The 27,897-nt window shown below is 29.7% G+C and overlaps 2 protein-coding genes across 2 annotated transcripts; one reads left to right on the top strand and one right to left on the bottom strand.

Annotated features, from left to right (window-relative positions):
- Window positions 1–3,355: 3,355 nt before the first annotated feature.
- On the bottom strand, window positions 3,356–7,194 carry LOC137828995 (amine oxidase [copper-containing] alpha 2, peroxisomal). Its single transcript, XM_068635793.2, has 5 exons — window positions 6,333–7,194; window positions 4,767–5,151; window positions 4,562–4,675; window positions 3,837–4,375; window positions 3,356–3,750 (listed from the first exon to the last, which is right to left on the bottom strand). The coding sequence occupies exons 1-5, from the start codon at window positions 7,100–7,102 to the stop codon at window positions 3,546–3,548; spliced, it is 2,013 nt and encodes a 670-aa protein (XP_068491894.1). The 5' UTR covers window positions 7,103–7,194; the 3' UTR covers window positions 3,356–3,545.
- Window positions 7,195–17,545: 10,351 nt separating this feature from the next.
- On the top strand, window positions 17,546–21,154 carry LOC137828600 (thermospermine synthase ACL5). Its single transcript, XM_068635242.2, has 10 exons — window positions 17,546–18,523; window positions 19,265–19,331; window positions 19,427–19,521; window positions 19,617–19,719; window positions 19,818–19,906; window positions 20,004–20,160; window positions 20,259–20,334; window positions 20,414–20,472; window positions 20,652–20,788; window positions 20,888–21,154. The coding sequence occupies exons 1-10, from the start codon at window positions 18,369–18,371 to the stop codon at window positions 20,958–20,960; spliced, it is 1,011 nt and encodes a 336-aa protein (XP_068491343.1). The 5' UTR covers window positions 17,546–18,368; the 3' UTR covers window positions 20,961–21,154.
- Window positions 21,155–27,897: the final 6,743 nt, after the last annotated feature.

The raw sequence follows: 27,897 nt of genomic DNA, 5'->3' as shown, positions 1-27,897 counted from the left end.
TTTTGTGCGAAATGAGTCATCCAAATCTGCAAACAACTCCTTACCACACATGTGATTTGTGCAACCTGTATCTAAATACCAAGTTTGATTGTTTGGAGTTTCATTTGATGTGGTTGTCATTAGTACGGCTTGATCCTCTTCATCTTGTTCGTGATTACTGTCTTCTTGAGCACAATTGACAGCATGATGATCACCTTTTGTTCTGCACTCATTTGCATAATGGCCATGTTTATGGCAATTATAACACTCAACATTTAATTTATTATAAATGCCTACTCGTCCTCCGCGACCACGTTCCCCGCACCAAGTGTCTCCATGATTCTGGCCACCACGACGACCTTTGCTAAAATAGCTACCATGTTTATGATAGGAGCTACCAATTGAGGCTTGTGCTTGTAAAGCCTGTTCAATTGGTTTTTCAATCTTATTGTCATTCATTGTCATTCATCCGCTGCTCATGCGCTCGTAGAGAACCAGACAATAACCTTACTGTCATTTTTGAAATGTCATTGGCCTCTTCAATTGCGGCAACAACATGTTCATCTGATTTATCAAGGCAAGAACTTTATTCTTTATTTATATAGACATCAATAGTCTATGTGGTTTCTATCTGCAACAATTCATATTGGCGTCTTAGGGTTTGAAGACGCACCTCTTGATCTTGTGATCACCTTTCTAATTAGTTGACAAAATTGTTAAAGCCTCACTGGAAGTTGTTGCTCCTTCAATCTGCTCAAACGTCTCATCATTCATCTCTTGATGATGGATGAGATACAAAGCCTTATTGTCCTTCTTTTTCTGATCACGATGCGCTACTCGTTGCGCCTCAGTTGCATTAGCAGCTAATGCAGACACTCCACTCTCAACGACATCCCATAACTCATGATAATCAAACAAAACTCTCATCTGCACACACCACCGATTATAATTTTTTCATCAAGGATAGGGACCGATAATTGGATAGAATTCATGATAACAAACTAGCTCTTGATATCAGTTGTAGGAACTAATTGAAGGAAATAAGAGAAGGCAAAAGGTTGTAGCAACTGATTGAAAATAATTGCACAAAATTGCTGCAAAATTGATCTTATTCATTTTGATTTACTCAATCATATATATAATAAAATTACAATTACTGGAAGCTATAAAATAAGAATGAATACTAACATACCTGTAAACTGACCATTAATGCAATATAATGGTAAAATAGTTTAAGGGTAATAAAATCAGAATTAATAACCAACAAAAATATCTGGGTCAATTTGGTAGGCATTCCTAATTAGGAGAATGAAAATGTATTTTTATGTATAAGGGTTGGACCACTCCTGAAGTGGTTCCCATTTATTTATTTTTTATTGTTGATAAAAAAAATTATTAATAAAAATTTATAAAATAATTTTTAAATTGCTATTATCTAAATTAGCTACAAAAATTTTAACTACTAATATTTAGACTAATTTATAATATAAAATATTAGTAGCTAAAATTTTGATAGCTAATTATTAGATACTAATTTAAATATTACTTTATAAATTTTTATTAATAATAGAAATTACTTTAAATACAAATAATTTTGTACTCTTTAAAATAGTATTTAATGCAGTGACTACCTTTTTGTCTTTAAATTTAATTGTTATTTAATGAATTTTTTTAATGAGAATAGCTGAAATATTCTATTTTTTTATATATAAAAATTATTATTGATAAAAAAATTATCTTTGATAAAAAAAATGTATCTTGATATACTGTAGAGTTAAATTTTCATTATTTTAACAATCTTATTTATTATTCATCACAACACTCACATCACGATATTTTATTTAGTGTAAGATATGAATTGGACCATTTGGTCACTCGAATATTGTGTCATATGCTCGGCCACCAGAGTGTGTTCAAGGTTTCATTCACTTACGTGATTAAAAACACTTCAGATATATATAATAGGACAAACCTTGTTTTTTAAGTAATCATGAAACATATTACTAAATAACTAATAACATTCTACTTACGCAAAACCAACCTATTAATCGAAGTTAATCATTAACTACTATTAAGTCACCTAAATATAGTACCATAGATAAGAACAACATTTATTGCCCATTTATTATTAAACGGGATAATGTAACTTAGATGTAGGAGTACTTTTGTGATTGAGACTCCGAGAAGGATACCGAGAACACCAAGATCATACACTAAGATTAAGGTTAATCAATAGGAAATACCTGTGGAAGCATAGAAATGTAAAAAATATTTCAGGTAAATAAATCACTAAAATGATAGGTATTAAGATTGGATACAATAATATTTGTGTCAATCTTTTTAGAAAAATGAATCATTCAAGTACTCAACTTGTTCCATAAAAAGTATTATAAACATATCCATAAGGATTTTGCCTACATATATTCACAAGGGTAATTTTTTTATCATCCGTAATCGTATATACAGAATTAATTGATTAATCAACATTTTCAAATTAATAAACCCTAAATATTTTATAAAAAAAAAAGTTGAATAACATTATGACAATGTAAAAAAACTTTATCCGTCTACACATACATATATCATACTTTAGATATATAGAGAAAAAAATATTTACTTTCTCTAACTCAGTCCCATACATGATAAATAGGTTACATCTTCCGACTTAAAAGACGTCAAATAAAATAATGTGCAGATAGATAAGCTTTTAAACTCCATAAAGAATCACAAAATTAAAAACAAAAAAGATGTGGGTGCAAAATATTTTTATGAAAAAAAAAATTATAAACATAATTAGTGAAAGAATTTGAGATACCAAACATAATCAGATCCACTTATCATTTCTACAGTCTTGAAACTATAATTAATATATTTTTATGATTTTATTCGTACAAAATATTTACTAACTTTTTAGTGATTAACCTAAAATTGTTTATTTTTTCCAGTAAAAAAAAAAACACTTTTTCTATTTCTTAAATATAAATATAAAAAAATGTACTTAAAGAAATTTAAATCCTGTTTCAATGCAGTCATACATCCTGATGAACAAAATAAGATATGAATAATAAAACAAGTGACATTTTCTTTCACAGTTTATTTATGTTTTTTTCATTACTTATAACATTATTATTTATTTTTGTCCACTTCCCTCCTGTGGATGGCAAGTGCTTGTTAACCCAAGCCAAAAGGGAGGAATATTTAGAATAAATCTGAAGTACTGCAAAGACTCCATTTATTATTAGGACCCTGATACTTTGAGAGTATACAGTGAAAACACATTCTTAACAAATAAATAAATTAATATATATATATATTTTATTTTTTTTAATTTAAAATATTATAATATTATTATAAAGGGTCATAGGTGGTGTTATTTATTGTATGCAGTGTCAGCAAAACTTTTTTCTTTATCTTATTGCAAAAGCACATCATATGAATCCTGAAAACTCAAATAAAATAAACTTTAAAAATAGAACCATTTGCTGCAATCTGCAATACTTAACTCCTAATGGCAGAACTGAACCCTTCTTTGGGAGCCCTTCAGGGCCACAAAATAGAATAATACACTAAGGTTGAGAATTGCACTTGGGCAAACGCACAGGTTTTGGTGTTTTGGCTTTAAGCACCGGATTTATCTCAAAGAAATTGGTTGGCCTTATCTCAAATCCACCACTGAGTGTAGGCATAATAGGATAATCTTCCTGACAAGGCACATGATGAATCCCCACAGTATGCCACAGAACTATGTCCTTATTTTCAATGCTCCTATTCCTGCATTACAATAACATTCTAAATTTAATAACAACCACCCTCTAAATTATACATATTCAATTCAATTATTCATAAATTCTAAATACCTCAGACTCCAAACAGCTAAAGTGTCTTCTCCTCTGCTCTGATCAGCATATAGCCCCCCTGCCCATTTCTCAGACTTGTTATATGGTGTCACAAACACATTATAATTGATGAAGGCACCTCTAATTTGTGGATAGTCATCACTCAGCAAAAGTGGGTGAGCCACTGTGCCTGGGAACAAACGGTACCCCATCTTGTTTCCAGCCTTTGTTTTCTTATTGGGATTTACAATTGCTAGTTCAGATGCCTTCAAACCAAGTTTGATTCGAGCATCACCCTCTGTCTTAGCAGTTTCACGCACCACAGTCCAGTAACTTTTCCTTGGTGAATTGTCATCCGTTACTCTCACGCTCTCCAAATTGGTCTTCATAAATGAGTTGGCTTCCCCATCAATGTCAAGGTCAAGGTGGTATGTGAGATAATGATCATGGTGCACACCAATGGTGTTGTCTGCCAGCAATGTGCCAAAGACATCCTCCTTAATCTGATCCACATGGGTGTATGATGTTCCTTTGATACCCAAAATTCCTGTCAGACCAACCTGTCACACACACGCACACAGAATTTTTTAGCATCAGTGTATCTACTAATTGCTTAAAGAGTTTATACATGCAGTACAAATACTGTGCATGTATGTATGCATTAATTGTATGAAGAGTTTGATCAAATGAAAAATTTACACTGAAAATGAATAGAAATCAAATTATAATATGGATCATATACGTACCCCCATTTTTATGGAACCACTTGGCTTAAACTCCCAATCTATGATATAATCATAGTTGCCCACAGTTGAGACAGTTCTCACCACTAGGCTCACATCAGGCCTAACCTCCCTTATCTGCCAAGATCCAATTTATCAATACATAACACATTTAAGAACAACATGAGTTTAAAAACTTAATACACATAATGGTATAATGGTGTAGTACCTCCTTATCAATGAGTTCTGTTTCTGTGTGGCGCCACATGATGTCCCCAGCATACTTCTCAAAAATACAAATTGCATTATCTATTTTGACTGGTAGACCATCTTCTCCTGCAAAATATGCATCCAAAAACGCAGCATTGGCTGGGCAATCAGCCAAAGGGTCAAGTGACACCATGGATTGGCCAAAGCCGAATTCACCACTGTCAAGAAAGGTCTTGAAGTACCAATTTGCAGTTGGGTCCATATATGGCACAAAGAACTCTGATATGTATCCTCTGTATAACACTCGGCGATACCTTTGCTGTTGAAGATCATAAATGGATGCCAGGGAAATCATTGGCCCAGCTCGAATATCATATCCCACATGGAACTCCCAGTTTGCCCAACTGATAGTACATTTCAAACAAAAAGCTACATTCATATATACTTCAAGCTTTACTCACATTTTTTCTGTACTGGATAATCTCCAATTAATTTTCATTTTATAAATATTTTGCAATTATATCAAACAAAAAATATATAAGCATAGTTACTACAAATGTACCATTAGCCACAACAATAGGATGATCAAAGAAATGTGGCGTGGATATTAGTGAATGAAATTTGCTGTGGATATTAAATTGATATTTTTAATAGATATAGGCAATGAATATGAATATTTTAATTATTCATTTGTTTAAAATTAATTTGTTGATAAGAAAAAATGAAAAATTGAAGAATAGTTTAAATTTGATTTTATAGATTTATGTTTTTTTTTTATTTAGAACTATGAAATAAATTAAATGTATTTTTATAAATAAAAATTTTATATTTTTCTCTTATGATACAATTTATTTGATTATTGTTTAGAAAAACTAAATTTGTTTGTGCTAATATTTTATTATATAATTTTATTTACATTATAATTTAAGTTATGAGTAATAGATGATTTAGAAAATTGTATTTATTTTCTTACATTTCTATTTCCGTTTATGAGTAACAGAGGATATAGCGATTTAGTATTTATTTTCTTACATTTCTATTTAACAATTAAAATTATTATTATTTTATTTTAAAATTTTGTTTATAATTATTTTTATTTATTAAATATAATATTGTATTATTAAAAAGAATTGTAAGTGAAAGTAGGAAAAAAAGTAAATGTGAAATGATATTTTTTCATTTTAAAATGATTCATATATATTACATATTACACTACAGTTTTGTTTCTTTATGGACATATAATAATAAATATGAGTATTTAAGGATGTCCAACCCTCTTCTTATATATAAAAACAACCACAAAAGTTAAAAAAAAAACAAATTTTAAGACCAACCAAAATAATTTATTAGACACATTACTTAGACTTGATGGTTCTTATTATACAAATACAAAAAGAATGATCTAAACCACTTATACTACACTACAGTAATATAGCATTTCTATTTCAGAGAACTTCATGTGTCATTGGTGGCAAGCATTGCATTACAAACAGCAGAAAACAGATCAATATCATGTAAAAAACCATGCAAATAAGAAACCCTGAAACCAAGTGAGAGTGGTAAAGAAGTGAGTATATGAACTAACCTGATAGAGTGGCCATCGATCTTGAATCCTGGTCCGTTTGGTTGCACAAAAGCTGCTCCTGTCAACGTTGGTCCAAATGGTGGCTTTTGCTTTGAAGCTACGAACTCAGTGCCCTCAGCCTTGGGCACAGGAATATTAGCCCTGTCAAAATATTCAACTATCTTTCTCTGATCAAGATCAGCAACCACTGTAATACCCTCCAACGGTCTTGCAAACAAGTTAGAAGACCCTTGTGAGTAAAAGCACTGAAGCTTCAATGTGCGTTTGCTCTTTATCTCCCCATACCAACCAACCGAGGATACTGAGCACACAACATGGGATATATTAAGGCCCCTTTTGTGCACTGACTCGATGAAGGGTGTATACTTGAAAAGAAGCTCCACAACAAAGTCTTGCTCATCAAACGTCGTCATGGGGAAGCCATGGCCAGTGTACACTTTGGTGGAGACAATGGAGCGTTTGGACAAGTTAACAGTGATCTCAAGGGTTTGGTTTTTGAAACGGGCAATGACTAAAGCACGACGAGGTGGGGCTTTGGTTTTGGCGTTTGAAGATTGCCATGATAGGACTAATGCTTTCTCTGGCTCGTCCAACCCAATGTATTGAAAGGTTAGTGTGGGAGATGAAGCTTTATATGTTTTTTGGACTGTGCTTCTAACCAGCTTCAACTCAGATGGAGTTAAAGGGTCTAAGGGGTGTTTAAATGTTGATGCTGAAGTGGTGTAAGAGATGAACAGAGTTATGAGAAATAAGAACACTAGCAGCTTCATCGTTCATAAAATTGAATCAAAATATGGATCTGCTGCTTACAACTTAGAGGGATTATATATGGGTGGATATCAGAAGCCAAATAAAAAAGAGTGTTCGTGTGATCGACAGTCTGCACTCTTTAATAATGAAAGAAGAGAAATAAAATAAAAAAATTGAAATGGAGAATTTTGAAATTGTATGATATTTGTCTCTTTTTCAATCTGCATCTTTCAATAAAAAAAAAAGTCTTTTTAATTTGATTAAAGTATTGAAAAGGAGTTATTTGATCACATTCAATGTAAAGAAATCCCTGGCACACCAACCACAATAATTATACTTATGATTTATTTAATTCTTTTTCTGATAAAAAAAACAACAATTATACTCAAAACCTTGTTTTAATCAAGGAATGATTGCATTATTTATTTATTTTTGCTGTTTAAAGTTCATAAACAAAATGCTTTTGATTAAAAAGTATGAGAAGGGATATCAAGTTTCATAATAATACCTATAATAATACTAACATGAAAAAATATGAGAAGGAAAGACTATTTTCAATAAAATTCAACAAGCATTGATGAGCAACTGGTCGCTTAAGTACTTTGTTTTTAAACACATAATTATTATTAACACAAAGGAGAAAAAGAAAAGCGACGCACATTAAATCTTGGAGAAAAATTAAGCTGAGAAAATGCTATTTTTAAGAGAGTGTATTTTGTTTATTTCAACACAAGAATATACTATTATATAGTTGCGCCGAAAAAAAGTTGCAATAAATTATTCGAATACAACTATCATTGAAATATAAAAATATAGCCTATATATTCAATTTTATAAAAGTTGAACACGTAAATTTAATAATAAATATAGCCTATATATTCAATTTTATAAAAGTTGAACACGTAAATTTAATAATACACAATAGTATTATTATATATAATACCGTGTTACGATATTATATTAGATCCATCATTCCTTGTACCAAATAAATAAAAATAAGAAGAAAAATAATATGTTAACACTCCTAACAAAATTATATTTACTTTACAACTTATTTTAATAATATCAAAATTTTATATTAAAATATTATTCTTTTGAATTGTTAGAAAATCATCATTGCCTACAACCCGCACTACCCACACTACAATAAATCATTCAATAAAAGTTAATTTTAAAAAGGAAAAAATAGTTGTTAGATTAATTAAATTGGATATTATTTTAGATACTAAAAAATTATTTGTATATAATTAGTTTTTATTATTGATAAATAATTTTAAAATTAGTATCAATGTTCAGAAGTTTAAAAAATAAATAAATAAAGGTTAGAAGATAAACAAAAAGAATATCTAATGCATTAACTATCAAAGAAAACAAAGAGGGACGATTGAATCTCAAAAATCTAATTAGATGGCCACTCTTTTGTATTTAGCAATAGTAATAAAATTCTATGATATTTTTGCACATCACTATCATTATTTTTTATTGGGTTGACCTGTTTTGGAGGTCATTTTATTGGCTACCATTCCAATTTTAAGAGGATGTCTTAGTCTCCTAGAGGTTTGAACTAATTCATAGTCTTCACTTAATGGTTTATCATTTTTTTTCATCTTTTCAGTCCCAAACTTAAAGATCAAATTGATTTCTTTTAAGAAAATATCAGTCGGGGTAGATTCAATTGTATCATCTTCCTAAGATCTTAGAGATTTCCAGGCAAGATCTAGCTTTTTGCACACGTCCATATAAGTAAGAAGTTTGTCAAATTTGGATATACTATTCTTTCATGAAGGTGATTTTTATAATCTTCAAGACCCGTGAAATACGCATTTTCATCAATTTGAACAAATATCAAACGAGACAAGGAGAAGGCAGCTGTGAAAGAGGGATATTACATGCATTATTCAAGACTTGTGCAAATGCATTATTCGCGCAAAATTATTTTTTTACGCTTAAGTTGCATAAGATGAATTAACTTGTGAAGAATATGAAAATGAATCAATTCTCATCTCACAACACTAAGGAGAAAAATAACTCTAACCACCAAATATCCACCAAATTCTACATTTTCTCCAAAATTCTAAAAGGAATAATAGAAGATCTCACCTTAAAATGTTATTTCAGCTTTACTCACGGATACTTTAATACTTATATATATGATCTATTTTTATTTTATATTTAAATAACTTATTACTTTATTATAATATAATATTTTATTTTTTAAAAATTGTAAGATGGATGTAGTTGTGCAAAAAGGTTATTTCTCTAAATTAAAAGTGACTATTACATAGGAAAGCAGACATGTGAAAACAACCAAGTTCAGAAAGAATTTAATTAAATTGTTCTTTTCAAAGATTGCAGGCGTTTAATATAAAACTAGTAAAGAATCCGTGTTAAGCACGATGTAATTGCTTTTTTGACTCACTGCTAATAATTACATTAGACTTCCAACGTGTAGTAAGAAATATTTTTTATTTAAAGATTTTGGAAGAAAGACAGCACACAATTGGCGTGGCTAGGAAAATTTATTATTATGTTTTATTATCATTTACATAATTTTCACACACAAAAATCCATATATGTAATATAATTTAGTGGTTACATTTCATCAAATTCCCTATTTATATAAGAACGTGTAGTGTATATGAATGTATAATTGGGCAAGGAAGAAGAAGATTTAGGATTGATTTTCCCGTAACTTTCATACATTCTTATGTCATCCATATTAAATATGAAAATATATATAAAAAATTTGAAGATTACTTTTTTTTTTCATTTTCATAACTTTGTACTAAATATGAAAATATCTTTTTGTTTTAAGAAAAAAATAAAGCAAGATTTAAAATCTCACGTTCTTTTTATTCTAGATTATATAAAGAAGAAGAAACTTGAGGATTGTTTCTTCCTCCACTTTCATACGTTCTTATGTCATCTCTGACTAAATATGAAAATATCTTTTTTGTTTAAAAAAAAATCAACCTTTAAAATCTCACATCCTTTATATTATAGATTACATAAGAAAGAAAAAACTTGAGGATTGCTTCTTCCTCCACTTTCATAAGTTGTTATGTCATCCCATACTAAATATGAAAATATCTTTTTGTTTTTTAAAAAAACAAATCAACCTTTAAAATCTCACATTCTTTATATTCTAGATTACATAAGGAAAACTAAATTTGAGGATAGTTTCTTCCTCCACTTTCATAGTTCTTATGTCATTCATACTAAATATGAAAATATTTTTTTATTTTTAAAAAAGTAAATCAACCTTTAAAATCCCGCATTCTTTATATTCTAAATTACACAAGAAAAAACTTGAGAATTGCTTCTTCCTCCACTTCCATACGTTCTTATGTCACCCCAATAATAAATATGAAAATATCTTTTTGTTTTTGAAAAAAAAAAATCAACTTTTAAAACTCCACATTCTTTATACTCTATATTACATAAGGAAGAAGAAACTTGAGAATTGTTTCTTCCTCCACTTTCATACGTTCTTATGTCACCACATACTAAATATGAAAATATATTTTTGTTTTTTTTAAAATAAATCAACCTTTAAAATCCCACATTCTTTATATTATAGATTACATAATTCGGAAGATATTTTCAAATCTTAAAATGTTCTTCAAATTTATAGAATACAAAAGCAATTTAAAAAATAATATATTTCGGATTACGTAATCCAAAAGCTAATATTGGATCCAAAAATAACTTCCAGATTATCTAGTCCATAATATCTTTTTTTTAAATGGTATTCCAGTTTACATAACACAGAAGTTTCTTTTGGATTTGAGAATAATTTACGATCTGGATTACATAATCCAGAAGCTAATCTCATATCCAGAAAAGACTTTTGGATTATGTAACCCAAAAACTAATCATGAATATGAAAAACGTTTTTGGATTACATAATCCAAAAACTAATTACGAATCTGAAAAAAGTTTTAGATTACGTATTCTAGAATATAAACTACACTAACTTTTTTATATAAGGACATTTTTTGATACAAAAATTTATGAGAATGACACAAGAATGTAAGGAGGTGCAGGTAGAAGCAGTCAAGCTTGTGGAGACTATCGTTTGTGGGGTATTTCTTTCTATACCCTATGTTTTTCTTCATGCACCCTTACATTTTTCAAAATATTTAAATTACCTTTACATTTTTTGGATAATTCTAAAATAGGGTGTTCTCTAAGCAAGAGATGTTTCTGGAAGACAAAAAACCATTTCAAAATAGTTAATTCAGAATTCACACAATATATTTTGGAAAATACGTTTCAAAATAAGTATTTTGGAAAGAGTAATCCAGAATTCATTTTTAAAGAAAATAAAATAGTCTCTTCCAGAAATGATGGGAAGCAAGGACAAAATTTGTTAGGGTGCATGAAGAAATACTCTCGTTTGTGGATCAGAGATATTGGGCTCCCACATCATTTGGTGACCCAGCATATAGGGGCCTCAGTCATACGATCAGCATCCACATTTGCTGGAAATCAGTAAGTTGTATTAATAAATTAAGTTTTAAGTTTATTATATTTTTAATTTATTTTTTATTATAAAATTATTTTATTAAATGTTTAATTTTTATATTTTTTAATTGAATCTTCACTGTTTCATTTTGTCTAGCTTGGTTGACATGATAGTTACTTGCATCATTATTACTTAGTGTTTTCACATGTAAAATAAAAAAAATAGTTAAGTTATAAGTCTTTTATAAATTTAAATATTTTAATTAAATATTTATTAAAAAAGTTATTTTATTTAGTGTAATTTTTTAAATAATTTTTAATTAAGTCCATATCATCAACTTGATAATAATATTATTTATTTAATAGTATCAAGCATAAAACCTGAACTTGGACAATAAAAAAAAAATCTTAAAATCTTAATTATTATTATCAAATGATTTTTTTTTCATGTCTATGCATGTTTGATTTAGTTTTTTAGTACGTATTTTTTTAAAATGAAATGATGTCATTTTTTATAATGATTATTGGAATTTTAGATATTCTTGTCTAAATTGATGGTGTTGCCATTGAAACTTGTTCTTATAAGAAATGGGTTTGGAGAACTTTGTGGTGGAGAATAGAAGATTTGTGTGTGGACTAAGCTTTGTGTATTGACTAATCATAAGAAAAATGGGTATGCATAGACTCTTTTTGATAATTAAGTAACTGAGAATATAAGATAATGATATTACAAGAAAAAAAATGATGGTTTTAATGGGATTTATTTTTATATTATTTAGTGTTAAAACTTCTATTAAATTTTTTAGTAAGGGTTGTACTTTTTCCCGCTAAATCATTCCTGGAGAACGTGTTTCTTGGGTGTTTTTTTTAAATCTCAGGAAAAGTCATTCAGAACTCCGATTAAATATCATGGGTTTAAGAACCTCTGTAAAATATCATGGGTTTTAAAACCTTCATAAAATATAGGGGTGTCAATGCGGGCTAACTCGCCCCATAGAGGCTCGCCCGTGTTTTGCCTGCAAAATGCGAGTCGAGTTGGTCCGCCCCGCGCAAGGAGTGCATGCTCATTTTACTAACCCGCCCCGCATAAGAGGTAACCCGCGGGCCTGTAGGCCAACCCGTATAAGAAAAATATTTAAAAAATCATTAATTAGAAGAAAACTTATTCCTATTACTGAAAAATAAAATTTTTATGCCTGTTTTAATTCATTCAATTAAGATAAACATATAAATTAAAGTATGAGGATTGTTAGAAGACTTGATTAAAAATAATTAAAGTTTTGTTTTGCATATATTTTTCCTATATATGTATGTAAATGCATAAGAATATCTTATCAAAGTTTTGTTACAAAATACTTTAATGTAGATAACTAATTTTTTAACTATCCTATTGAAATCTCTTCTTTATATTATTATTTTTTTATTAACAAATTTTAAATATAAGATTTTACTTAAAACTAAATTCACTGTCACTCTTCATACTAATTTCATTGCTCAATTAAAGGTTTGGTCTTGGGTAACCTTTAAAGTCTCTTATGCTTGTTTTTCCTTTTTTGACTGGTGTTTGGATCCCCTAGTTTATATGTATTGGATTAAACATAAATGATTTATTTAAGATGGTCAAACTGTATTTGTTCTAGTAGGAAGTTAGTGACAAACTTCTAGGAGGAGGGGTTGTTCGTTTTTGTGCAATTATGTACATGGGTTGAATCACCCTTAGAGTGGTTCTTGTTTTTTATTTTTTATTTTTAATCAAACAAAACTAACTTCTTTAAATGATTAAAATAAAATATTATTTTTTTAGTACATTAAATTTAAACTTTTAAAATATAATAAAATAAATGTCACACTGCAATAATGGGTGGACAAGTTATGATTTGTTTTTACAACAAAAAAATAAAATAATTATTCTTTATTTATGCAGGTTAGCAGGCTGCGGGACGGACCTAAGCAGGTCAAAGAGCTAGATTAGTGAGCTCGTCCCGTGCTTTTTGGAAGCGAGTTGCAAGCTTTCTCGCATGGCCCGCCCCGCATTGCCATCCCTGGTAAAATATCATGGGTTTAAGAACCTCAGTAAATATCCCGAGTTTCAAAATTTATGTTAAATGACTTCTCGTTTGAAATAACTTTCAACCTCATTTCCCACCATCTCTAACTATCCTCCTGACTTCTCTCTTTCACTGTAGACACACAGCTCTCCAGCACAGGCTCAATGGCTGTCGACGACAGTCTTAACAAAGAATCACAATTCAACCACACTTATGTCTATTACATCTTAAGAGAAGAAACACTAAATAAGGCATCATCTTCTTATTTCAATATTGTTTCTTCCATCACCTTACTGCCCCCAACTTGGGTCATAAGTCACTGTTGTCTAGCTCAACAATAACCGGTGTTTATCACTATTTTATATATCCTAAATAATTGCATTATCTATCATATGTGGGCTTCAAAGTCATGTGTGTTCTTGATTAAAGATTGCAAGAACATATTGCCAGGAGAATTAACTTTATCACTTCTCACTTTCATAGTGAATTAATTATTAGATGCATTTTAAAATAAAGGCCTTAATTTAAAATATTTAAAAATTATGAGAATTAAATATTAACAATTATAACTAAAACTAAAATTGCACATAAAAGATACGTACATAAAAAAACTAAAACAAAATAAGTCAAGTTCTTTTGAAGTATGAGCTCCTAACAAAAAAAAAACTAGGAATTATATAAACAAACTACCATCAATCATAAAAAAATATGCAAATACTATTGAAATACTTATTATCCAAGATTAATTGTTGAAATTTAACGAAGAACCTTCGTTAGTTTGCTAAGGTTTTAGAATAAACCTTTTGAATTTAAAGAATGTTAAAAAACCTCTGTTATTGTGATGATGTTTTAGAATAAACCTTTGGAAAAAATCTTTATTATTTTGCTTAGATTTTAAAATGGACCTTTGAAATTAAAAGAAGGTTAAAAAAACCTTCGTTATTTTGCTGAGTTTTTTTAATAACCTTTCGAACTTAACGGAGGTTAAATAACCTCCGTTAATTAAATCAATTTCTAAGATTATATCAACCTCCACTAAATAACCTCCGTTAAAATCATTTTTTTTTCTTGTAATGTGAGGATAATAGATAAGAGAGTAAAAAGAATTGAGTAAGTACTTCTTGAAAGTTATTACTTATTCATGGGTCTTATTGGATTCATATAGTTAAGAAGACATTAAATAATTATTATAGTATATAAATGAATTTTATAATATTAATTTATAACTGTTAGTAATTTAACATTGAGTTATAATTTATATGTCTTAAATATTATATTAAATGAGTAATTATTGAAGTAAATATATATTAGAAGTATGTAGATAACTCCCCTTAGCTTAGAATCCAAAAATATTTACATATGGATAAATTTGAAAGATGATCGTATTGCTCAACATTAATTTTTTTTTTTTAAATTGACTTATTATGAACCCACAGCCCAAACAACCTGACCAAATTAATATAAAATTTCAAATATTAAATTCAGATTATACTGATTAGTCAGGTTGGATTTGAACCCGACCCATCTATGTTCAAGCCTAGATTTAATATGGTGTAGATTTTATTTTTAAAAGAATTAAAGTCTGAAAATTGAAATTTACCAGTATTTACTTATATGTAAAACGAGTTTAAATTTTCAATAAATCAATACGACTTTTGATGCTTTTGACAAGTTAAGATTCAAACTCTTTAAAAGTTAGTTGATGTTATTATAATTGTTAAAGTTAGTCAATCTGGTCTACTATGAACTTGAGTAAGATTGGGCTAAAAAAATTGGTCTATGGATTTAAGTAAGGTCGGGCTAAGAATCGTGCTCATCAAGTTGAACCCATGGGTGAGTCGGCTGAGTCATCGATCTGTGATAAGAAAAATTAAAGAAGCAAACTGATTTTCGTTCTCCTCTCGTCTCCTTTCTCGTTACTTATCTTCTCTCAATCAAAATTTCTCAATTCACGAGTTCTTGAGTTTTAGATGTATTTGCTTATTTATAGTTTAAATTTTAAGATGAATATATTGGGTTGACTTTTAAGATTATTTAGATTGTATTTGAATGTTATTTAAAGTTATTATTGTTGGTATGAATATACTAATAAATGAGTCGAGTTAGGTTTACCTACAAAATAGCCAACGTGTGGTATGTCTCTTTTTACATCTCAATATGTTATAATGCATTTGAGATTGTGTGAAAATAATAAATTGATGCAAAGGTAGTAAGTAATTGACTTAAGTTAGTTATAATCCCATTAGATTTGGTACAACGATAAGTTTAGTATATATAAGAACTAAAGATGGTTCGGGTCCTTACATAATATTTGAAATATATATAAATTTGGTATATATTTTGAATTATTTCTTAATTGACACAAAAAGATAAATTCTTTTGACACAAATTGATGCAAGTGAGAGTTGGACCTCATTGAGCCTATTATCCAGACCATCTATCAAATCATTTCTTAACCAGTATACTTAAAGTACTTGTTAATATAATTCTTAAATAAAATGGTTTGAAATTTGAAATTTTTATATCGGAGTGCATTCCCTCATCATTTTTGAGACATTGGTGGTCCAAAGAAATGTATAGTTTACGAACAACTTTAAATTTATGCGCGTCAATAATTTTTTGTTTGGCAAATAATGTCATAAGATAACAGAGTTATCACATGGATATAACGTCCCAAGCATACTCAAGTCTGTCAAGAAACGATGCATATTTGCTTGTGATGTTCTGTTAAATATGAGTACAATTGCTTAATCTCAATTTCCACTAAAAAGTTTTGATCTCTGTATTCAAATTATCGTTTCATGCAGTGTATGAATTTGACAAGAAACCACTTGTGAAATATATAGACTGCGGAAAACACAATATATTAGTATGATATGGACGTTAATTCTGAATTCTTTGATTTACCACGTAACTTGAAAAAGAAACTTTCCAAATTTCAGTTGTTTTCAACTTTAGTCTAGCAAAAGCATTCAGTCCTAATCAATTACTTTATTATCTGCTGTAGTTCGATTAGGATCAAACCAATTAGGCTTATCTAATGTCCCAAAGTAATTAGTATTTGATGAAAAAGCTATGCATGCTTGGTTCAACAGATTCATGCATAAGAAAAAAGAAGAATAAGAAAGTTGTCGGCCTTATGAACAAAATTGTCCTTTCTAAATTTCTTACAACGTGATGCATTTTACAAGTCACAATATCACACAGAAAACACTTTGATGCGGAACACAGTATAGTGCTCATCTGTTTGTGACTTCTCATTTTTCTGTGTTCTTTCTATATTTTATTTATCTTGCTAAGCACATGCTTCAATTTATTAGTTTGTAAAAGCTAGTTGATTAGATTCTTCAGTGATCTTGAGAAGTAGATAAGACTGGGGTTAGTTGATGTATATTTTTTGAAGTTTTGGAAGCATAATAAGTTGTACACACGAGGAGACTGGTCCATCATAGCTCCTCCATAACCCCCAACCAAGGATGATTTCTTTGAATGCATGGTTGGCCAGCATGAGCAACAGTATCTTATCTTACGCCCCCACCCTGTCCTCATTAATGTCTGTGTGTGGAAACATCATGCTGATGCCAACCTTACATCAACAGAAAAACAGCCAATAAACCCTCATGGACCCGCAAAGTGGATCATAGGAGGGAGAATTACTTGAGTATAGTTTTTTGAAGTAAGAGAAGTGTTTAGTTTTTCATATCCACCATCTCTAAAATTATGTATATATTAGAGGGAAAAAAATGTTTTACGGTGCAAAACAGAGATGTTACTCCAGGACAAACGGAGAATCTCTCTAGCTAGATGAGAAATCCAATTGGTGATGAAGGGGTGGCTAAATTTTGTTTGTAATGGTGGGGTTGAAAATAAATTTATTACTCTGGGGGACTGCTTTGATGGTGACAGTGATGATTAGTACTTATGGTAAGGCACGCGCAGTTCTCTTCCATAGCTTTTTGAAACAGCAAAGAGAATAAATATGATTGTCACCACTGCACGCTGCCTTCTCTTTCTGTCTTCCTCTACAAACCCAAGAATTTTGCACACATTTCAGAAGGAAAAAGAATTACCAGAATTTTCGGTAATTGTCACTCCAACAATCATCACCTTTACCCTTTTCTAATACACCGGTAGCAGTAGTATATGACAATACGCAACAGTCTCCAATGTGACAACTTTGTAGCAATAACATCATTAAATATAATTGTGCATGCCATGTATATGTACTCCGGAGAAATTCCTTAGCTGCCCATAAAGTTCACAAAAAAGTGTTTTTTGTGCGTACCATTATTCGATGTGTGTCACATTAATTATGTAAGTCATTAATGTTTCTTACTGTGTTACTTCTTTCAGTCTTATTATTGAGGTAGAGTATTCTGAATGATAAAGAACAAAGAGTTTCTGTTATTACTGTTATTAGCATGCACATGCTACAGTATACGAGTAAGTGTAACAAAGATATTGGCCTGACTATGATATCAAATCAACTTCAGAAATCCCCCCGAAGCTTATTTGTATTCTACTTTACGAAACCCCATGAGGATATTGCGCTTTTCATGTATTGAGCACATCCACTTTGCTAGATTTCTTGGTTTTTACATTCCCAACCCGAATCATTGTCCCTTTTGATTTCGCTACCATCTTCACCTCCTTATATTCCCCTCCCATTCTCCTATCCTATCTACAACACTTCTCTAGCTATCTTTTCTCTTTAGCTCTCTTTCCAACACATCCTTCAATACCTCTCTAAGGTTCTGAGTTGCAAGCTAACATGGGGGAGATAGCTTTACCAAATGGCATTAGCAATGGCAGTATTAATGGAGTCAATGTCAATGGACAAAGCCATTCTCTGAATGGTTACAGGAAGAGTTGTTGGTACGAAGAAGAGATCGAAGAGGACTTAAGATGGTGCTTTGCTCTCAATAGGTATATCTGTTATTTTTGTCCTTAAGCAACTATTAGTACCACATCTGACATAATAGCTTGTTATAATGCATTAATTGCTATTTTGCTTAACTGTTCAATTCGGAAGTTTTGGCTCCAGCGGATCGTCCATATTGAAGTTCTTCATATACTTCTTGAAACAATTAAAACAAAACACTGTCCCATCCTGTTTATACTTCTCATTTTGAAGTCTATTTTCTCACATAAATAGTTTTTTTGACTGCTCTTTTGGCCTTTTCATGTTCATTTTACTATTAGTTATTTATTTTTGCTAATGATGATTTGAGGAGATTCATGGAAGGAATAAAGCCCCAAAACAAGAACGTAAAAGAAGGAAGAGCTTTTTTATTCTGATTCGATTTGAGTGAGACAAAACTACAGTACAAGTTGTCTGCTACTAATGTCTAGAGTTTTCTTGGATGTGCATATCACAGACATTTTTATGATTCCAGCTTCTCATGCTAGGAAAAAAGTAAAAGGGATCCTAAAAGTCATAAACTCTTTTTGCTAGTGGCCATGAAAAAGGCAGACACAACACAAATGAAAATAAGTTAACTTTTTCACACTCCGCCACTATACTTACACATCAGAGTTTCTTTTTAATAACGTGGCTGCGTTTTTTCTTTCTCGCTTTGTTTGTTATAGAGAAAAAGGTTCGAACAATAGTTTTGCGTGTCATTCAAGTGTTACTTACATGTAAGTGTAATTATGGTGCGATTGCAGTATATTGCATACAGGAGCTAGCCAGTACCAAGACATTGCTTTGTTGGACACAAAGCCCTTTGGAAAGGTTCGCACTCACACAGCATAAAGTTACCTTTATTCATCAAGAACCTAAATTAAACTAGCTTCTTATGTGTTCCAATTTCTTGTGCCCTTTTGCAGGCTTTGGTAATTGATGGAAAGCTTCAGAGTGCAGAGACAGATGAATTTATCTACCACGAGTGTCTTGTTCATCCGGCTCTGCTTCACAATCCTAAGTACCCCGTTTGCTCTATAACAATTTAATATATGTAGAGATGTAGACACAATTTTTATTTATTTATCTCTTTATCTTTTGTATCCCATGGTTTAGCCCAAAGAATGTTTTTATTATGGGAGGAGGAGAAGGCTCTACTGCAAGAGAATTGCTCAGGCATAGAACCATAGACAAAGTTGTAATGTGTGACATAGATGAGGTAAAATCTCTTTGGTATAAATCTAGCTCTTCGTTGTATATTTATATACCATGTAACTAATTATTGACTAGTTAAAATCTGTGTGCTTGGTGGAGCAGGAGGTGGTGAATTTCTGCAAATCGTACTTAGTTGTGAACAAGGAAGCATTCCGTGATCAAAGACTTGAGGTCGTCATCAATGATGCAAGGTCTGATAATCTAATTGTGAACTGTGATCGTTGTGTCATTCTTTAATACATATTTATATTTTCCACTAAGTCGAAGGTACTATCTATCATGTTACAGGGCTGAGCTAGAAACGAGAAATGAAAGCTATGATGTGATAATTGGCGACTTGGCAGACCCAATTGATGGAGGTCCTTGTTATAAACTCTACACTAAATCCTTTTACGAGTTAATTGTCAAGCCTAGACTGAAGCAAGGTGGCATATTTGTGACACAGGTATACATAAGGCACACTATATATGTATCGATGATACCCATAAAAAATGAAACATAATTAATTAACCTTTTGTGTTTTAAATTCTTGTACTTGTTCAGGCAGGACCTGCTGGAATATTTAGTCACACAGAAGTGTTCTCATGTATCTACAACACCTTGAGGAAAGTTTTCAAGTGTAAGTGTTAAGAAATGATTATATAATGCTCTTTTGACATCAATTGCATCAAATTAAACTTATTTCCCTTTGTTTGCAGATGTTGTGCCTTATTCAGCTCACATCCCATCCTATGCTGATATTTGGGGATGGGTCATGGTAAATATTGCTCTTAAGTAGTTTCAAGTTGTTGTTTAGTACTGTGTTATTCAACTATTGGATAGAACATCATAAGAAATGTACCCAGAGACATGTTTTGCATACAACACCATATAAACTCAAGGTGTCATGCCATGGATACTATTGCTAAGATCTTTTTTGTCTTTGGAATGTAACAGGCTTCGGATTCTCCATTAGACCTGAATGCAGAAGAGCTAGACCTCAGAATGAGACAAAGGATTAAGGGGGAAAATAGATATCTTGATGGAAAAACATTCACATCCGCTTCAACTTTGAGCAAAACTGTTCGCAAGTCGTAAGTGGAACATTTAGTTCAATAGTTGTATTCCATCCTCTTGCAATGGCAATTGTTTCCCTGTGAAGTGTTCTTGACACCCATTTGACACTATTGCAGGCTGGACAGTGAAACTCATGTATACACAGAGGAAAGTGCTAGGTTCATATATGGGCATGGCAAGCATGCATAACCAAGCTTGAGAAGTAACATCAAAATAGTAACGCAAAAAGACAACACAACGCAAGTGAAAAGGCTTTGAAGACTTTATTTCATCTTATGCATTTCCCTTTGTTTTTGTTTTTATTACTTTTGGTGTGTAGTTCACCTGAAAAGGCTTACATGATATATGAATGGGCAACAAGCGGGTCCTATTATGTGCTTCTTTATGAATCTCTGCCAATATTCTGAATCTGATCACTTAGTTAAGTGCTTAAAACAAAAACATCACTGCTAGTTGGGTTTCTTTAATACCTTCCATCATCTTATTCATTATTTAAGTTACAAATTGAGAAATAAAACATTACAAATTGAATTAGAACAGATACAATAAAAGCTACAAAAAATGAATATTCAGCCTCTTTTATTACTTTTAGTTAGTTTTGTTATGGCAGTGGCTTTTATCATTCAACCTGTATTTCAAAAGAAAAAGAAAACAAAATAATTTACTTTTAAAAGGAAAGGGTGAAGTGAAGTTAAAAATGATGATTTAATTAAGATGAAGAGAGACATTTGAGCATTAAAAGCAGGTTGCTTGTTCTGTTTCCCAAGTGTAAGGCAGCCTCAAGCATATATGATTGCAAAAGTGTGGCTTTGGCATAAAGTTATTCCTTTTCATCATAATTTGTGGTTAGTTTTTTTCTTCCACCGATAAAGTAGATATTCGATTTTACATGCATGTCTGCCAAACAGTTTATATACAATCAATTATTGCCATAATTTAGATACACCTTTCTTCATCCCTCAAGCTAGATCAACCTTTCCCAATGTATGAAGCTATCCCAATTGGGCTTATTTCAGTTTTAACATTTTTTAATACCACAACAAATAAATATCAAAGGGAAATTGGGCCCAAAAATGTTATTCACACTTGCATTTTTTCTATTCGCCTCCTTTTATATTAATTCCCGCATTCCCTATTTTACCACCACCTCTTCTCACCCCATTAGACCCTTCTTAAAGATAATTCTTAACCCATTCCCTCAATAATCGTCAATTCGCAACTCCTTAGAATTAGAAATTTTTCCTACAAGAGTTAGAATTAGAAATTTTTATCATCTCTCTTTAAAATTTGTATTTTTTGTTCATATTATCTTTTCTATTAGGATTCCAGATATCATAAAATCAACTTTGATTAGAACATCATCGAATTCATTGAGATTGAGATATCATCATCTCAGAATTTTCTTTTACTTATGTTACTTAAGGTTTTCTTTCGTCAACATCAATCATATTTTTTTTGACTAATGTCAAATAAGATTTTGTTTTTAACATTATCTAAGATTATTTTGGATTTATTTCGATCAGAGCTGTTTTTAAATCAATGTAATCAACATGTAAATCATTATTATTTCTTCACTAATGTTAATCAAAAAAATTAATTAACATTAATAAAATTATTTTTTGATTGATGATTATTACGATTTTTTATAAATGGCAATTAGATTATTGTCTGGTGCTAATCAAGGTTTATTAGTTGACATTAATAAAATTTATTGTTCAAATGACAATTTTTTGAATGATTTATTCTTCATATAAATTAAGAATATTTCTTAATTAATATTTGTTACGGTTTATTGAAACTATTTTCGGTATATATCAGTAGTACAAGTGTTATTAAGTTGTAACTTCTATTCAAATAAAAATTTAAAATTTAATAAAATTGCATTTTTTATCCGTACAACATTTAACAAGTTAAATATTTTGTATTAAAATTAATTTAATTTTAATATATTTAAAATTCGTAAAATTTTATGTCGAAACATAATTTAAGATTCTTCGAAACTAGTTTTTGTAGTTTATTTATTACAGAAGTGTATATATTTTTGTCAAAAAAATTGGGTGTACAAAAGTCAACATTGTAGGATGTGAGAACAAGAAGTCCTACTTGCAGAAAAATAACCAGGCCTCAATTTGGGCTATACTGTGACTGGTTTTTTTAAGCACAAACTCAAACAACAAAGACTGTTTCTTCCTGCATCTCCATAGGTTCTTCTGGCACCCCCATAAACAACATGAAATACCTTTTTAATCTTATTATGCCATTCCCATAAAATAGTTTTTGGATTAGGTAATCCATACATGAATTTAAAAGAGACTTCCAAATTATGTAATCCGGAAGTTAAAAAAGACTTTCAGATTACATAATTCGGAAACTAATCATGCATCTAAAAATAGACTTTGAATTATGTAATCTGGAAGTTAATTATGAATTTTAAAAAAAACTTTCGAATAACGTAATTCGGAATATTATAGATAAGTATTTTTGGAAATATAAAAATGTATGTAGGTGGAAGAAGAATATACGGAGGTGCAGGAAGAAACAGCCAACAGTGTTCCGTTCTTGTTTTCAATAAATTATTCCTGTACCAATATCAATCTGAACCTACACCTAATAAATAATTTATTAGTAAAATAATAAAAATATTTCTGTAAAATGACTAAAATAATCATAGATATACAGAAGTGCGGATAAAAAAATAATTTTAAAACCCCTTTTTTAAAATATATTTCTGAATTTTGGAAATATTTTTCTGAAATGTATTTTCAGATTTTCTTTTTCAAAATATATTTTTTGTATTCTGAATTTAATTTTTTGAAAGGATGGATAATTTTTAAAATTTCAAGAGATGAAAATGCAGGTTCAAATTGGTACGAAGAATTTGCATGATTTTATTTGAATTTGGAACAAATGTATAAATTAAGTAACAGAGCTTGAGTTATCAAGAAAAGACTTGCTATAGTATGTATATGAACCAACAAACAAGACAGTACCAGGTCTTGTACTGTCACATATTTACTTTGATACATGTAAAATATTATATTTTAAAATAAATAAAATTATATAACAATATTTTATAAAATTAGTAGTCTAACATATAACTTAAAAAACTGATATATTTTTAAATTTTAATCTCTGCGTGTTTTTGAAAAAGAAAAAAATAGTTTTTAGAATAATATAAATTACTGGACAATAACAATCTTAAATTCAATTCATATTTAAACTCTGTAATATAATATTAAAAATAGATGACATAATGTTAAATTTAAAATTGAAATTATGAAATAAATATCTAGCTGTATATTATATGGAATTGAATTTATTATTAAAAATGTGAAGTAAAAATGTAGTCTGTGAAATATTTTTATGTAACAATATAGATAACTTACAGTATATTATCATTTCATGCTAACTTTAATAATAAAAATAGAATATAACACAATGATTTAAAATTAAAAATGCATTAAGGAAAGACAAAATAAAAAGTCACCATTTTATTAGTGGTTGCATAGTTGTAGTGAGATGAATGAGTGTCTTCTAGAACATGTATTTCTATTTAAATTTATGGACTTAGAAACATGCATTTTCTAGTAAACTGTTACAGTAAGAGTTCAAGACATTTATACTTTCTTTATGTACATAAGTAAAAAATAAAAAGAGCAAGCAGATAATATGAACTTTGTATACCCTTTTGTGCTTGGATTATTTTTCTTTTATATAAAATTTTTATATTAAGTATTATTATATAATTTGAAGATCATACTTTAAGGAATATTAATCTTTTACTCTTTTTTTTTAAGTTTTTACAAATAATATAATTTCTTTCACATTTTAATAGTAAAAAACAACTATTTAATAACTGTCTTTTAAAATAAAATATTACATTATAATAAAATAATATTTTTCGACAAGTGGTCTCAAAATATTATTATTATTTTTTTAAAAAAAATAGAAGTAGTCAACCAATAAGAAGGTAAACAAGTCCTAAATTTTTAACCAGATAAATCACTTTCTTCACTGGAAAATGTTTTCCTAAATTGGGATCCTATTAATTTTCACCTGAACTTTCAAGAGGAATTTCTTATTTTTCAGTGAAAGGATTTTAGTAGGAATCCTTTTTCTCCTAAATGCTAGGGAAATTCACAACCATATAAAAATTCAGCCAAGTTTTGTTTAATAATAAATAAAATTGTAAAAAGAATTTAAAAAATGTTATTATATTCTTCAATCATGTTATGACAAAACTTGTTTTTTTCACTAGATAATGTGCATAATGATCAAATATGACAAATGTTGCAGTGTCAGATCTATCTACAACTTTCAATTTTATCCAGTATCTTTGACACACGTGAACAGGTTGTCACAAAAATATCTTTTCAAATAAAAAAAATGATATTTCTTGCACTTATCCTGAAAAATCTTGATATGTTGATTATAAACAGTATTCCATAATACAACTGATAAAATAAAGAATCAATGAGATAGCTAATCAACTTAGTCCATCTCCTTGAAGGAGACTGAAGATGAGACACGAAAACACTTGGAGGTCCCTGAATGTCTGCTATTTTTGGCAGAGTTCTGTCACTGTTGGCTCTGCCATGAGAGTGCTGATCCTTCAGCTTCCCACTCTTTTTCTGCTCAGCTATTATCTACAATTGTTGAGTTGGCTTCCCCTGATAATATAATAAATGGTTTAAGATAAGAAGACTCAAAAGAATAAGTGATGTAGAAATGGCTGATGGTGGACACTTGTATATCTCCTTTGAACAGTTTTCTTATTCTCCAAATGTAAGAAGAAATGAGCAATTTTTGGAGTCCCTCAAATTTTCCTGAACTAAAGTCATCAGTGTAAGTTTTAAAGTATTGTAAAATATATAAATTGTATATTATTTTATTTTCTATATACTTATTTTATCTTTATATTGCACAAATACCTAACATAAAAAGTATGTTCGAACTTCTAGATGTTTTTCATTATTCTATTTTTTTATAAAATTATTTCTTTCGGTGTCAAATACAAATATAGCAGAATCACAAAATATAAAGGTGGATTAAGTAAAATGATTACATAATCAAACGTTAAGTTTATAATATTATTCATGTTTTACCAATAAAAAAATAATATTAAATTTAGACTTAGATACTAATATGTTAATAACATTGTAAGTCACTCTTTCATTAATAAATGCTATCTAATAATCCTTTATAATAAGATATTTTCTTATATATAATGGAGTAGAGGTAAAAAAAATTCATTAATGCAGACTACTACTATCTTTATCTATTTGAATATCACTATAACCTAATATTTTATTAAATTCTTAATCTAATACTTACATAATACATTAACAACTTAATAATACCTTCCAAATTATATATATATATATATATATATATATATATATATTCATCATGATATCACTATTACTAAGGACATCATAACATATTTCACACCTAAAATAGTTTCCAAAATTCGATTATCAATAATTAAAAAAGGATAATTTTTAGTTTTTAGGTATTTAAATTTTCTTATCTCAAATTTTACTTTTTTTTCTTTTTTCAACAATTGATAATTCTCTTACATTCTGAATTCAGTAATCCAATATTATTTTGATCATAAAAAGTTTTCCATAAACATGTTCCAATAATCACAATGAAATCAAACAAGAAAGGTCAACTTGCATAAAAATTGAATTCATTAATATGATAACTAAAAAAGAAAAAAAAAATAATATAAAAATTTTCTTCAATACTTTTGTCTCAAATCTCGTTAATAAACAGTTCACTATTATGATTTAAAAACTATAAACTCTTGATACCCACGCAGAATCTATAAAAAGTAGAGAAACTAATGTTATATTTCATATTCAAAATGAATAAAGACTATGTACAATAAAAGACCACTACATAAATGAGACATGCCACTATATAACTTGAAAAACAAAAGATTAAAAATATACTAATATTTGGAAAACAAAAAACTGTTGTAAACAGAATCAATTTTGCAAAATAAACTGAAAAACAGAGATAAAGATAAAACAGAAAAACAAAGATGAAGAACCCTAATCTTTCGATGCTTCTGTTGGAGGAAATCACGGAAGTAGAGCGAAGCGGAGAATGACTCCAAGTTTGAAAAGTTAACGTTGCCCTCCCCACCTTGGATCGTGCCGCACGACTTGGAAGTTCTGCGCCTCCACTTTGCTGGATTTTCGAAGGTTGAAGAAGTGGTGACGTTGGAACCTGAAATCGCGCCACCAATGGCTGCTGGAACGTGGGTTGTGGCCGTTTGGGCTGCTACCATTTTCCCTATATAAGCAAGGGTTTCCCTCATTCAGAAATCGCATCTCTCCTACACACCTCTTCATCTTCTTCCTCCGATCACCATCTTCTCCTTTTCCCAATTTCCATTTTTCACTTTCTCTTTCCTCTTTATTTTAATATTATAATATTTCTGGGTTTTATTTGATATTACTCTTTTAAAGAGAAACTTGCTAGTTCTGATCCTCGAAAATTACCGGGAAGTTCCTGTTGTATGCTGGGAGACTTGCGGGATACACCGCGAATAAGTCCTTACAGACAGTGATTACTCACGTCTCGGGAAACTATTTTTGTTCGTTTTAAAGCCCATTTAACTAAAAAAAAAAACCACATACTTGAAGTAAAATTCTCCTTAAAAGCTTGTTCAACAACTAAAATACAAATATTACTTTATTTTCTTAACATTTCCTAGATCTACAAGGTCCATGTTGGTAGTTTTTTTTTTGTCTAAAACTGACACTAGGAATGGAGTGCAACCTAAACAAACTAATAAAACATTACGCATAATAATTCTTTAATTATCTAATCAATTTCACTAAGATTTGGGATTAAGAGAAAATCATATATTGCTAAATCATAAAAAGTAATATCACATAATCTATTCACAAGTTTAGTTGTTTGAATATGATGTGTATTAGCAAGGAATTAATCATATAGAGCTAAATCATAAAAAGTAATATCATATAATCTATTCCTAAGTTTAGTTGTTTGAATCCGATGTGTATAGCACGTAATTAAATACTCAAACAAAAAGTATGTGTAAATTTTGTAGCATGAAACCCATTTGTTTCTCCCCCTTGCTACAAAAATT

This window comes from Phaseolus vulgaris, chromosome 7 (genome assembly GCF_051622355.1).
Source record: "Phaseolus vulgaris cultivar YP4 chromosome 7, ASM5162235v1, whole genome shotgun sequence".
In the NCBI taxonomy this organism is placed as follows: Eukaryota; Viridiplantae; Streptophyta; class Magnoliopsida; order Fabales; family Fabaceae; genus Phaseolus; species Phaseolus vulgaris.
Note: the sequence above shows the minus strand (reverse complement) of the source record. Positions and strands in the feature narration are given on the sequence as shown.

Excerpts from the sequence above, each read along its gene's own strand:
- LOC137828995 (XM_068635793.2), bottom strand. The coding sequence starts at position 7,102 with ATGAAGCTGCTAGTGTTCTTATTTCTCATAACTCTGTTCATCTCTTAC. Across the intron at positions 4,676-4,766 it reads CAGAACTCATTGATAAGGAG|ATAAGGGAGGTTAGGCCTGA; the intron begins GTACTACACCAT and ends GGATCTTGGCAG. Across the intron at positions 4,376-4,561 it reads GTGGTTCCATAAAAATGGGG|GTTGGTCTGACAGGAATTTT; the intron begins GTACGTATATGA and ends TGTGTGTGACAG.
- LOC137828600 (XM_068635242.2), top strand. The coding sequence starts at position 18,369 with ATGGGGGAGATAGCTTTACCAAATGGCATTAGCAATGGCAGTATTAAT. Across the intron at positions 18,524-19,264 it reads TGGTGCTTTGCTCTCAATAG|TATATTGCATACAGGAGCTA; the intron begins GTATATCTGTTA and ends GTGCGATTGCAG. Across the intron at positions 19,907-20,003 it reads GTCGTCATCAATGATGCAAG|GGCTGAGCTAGAAACGAGAA; the intron begins GTCTGATAATCT and ends ATCATGTTACAG.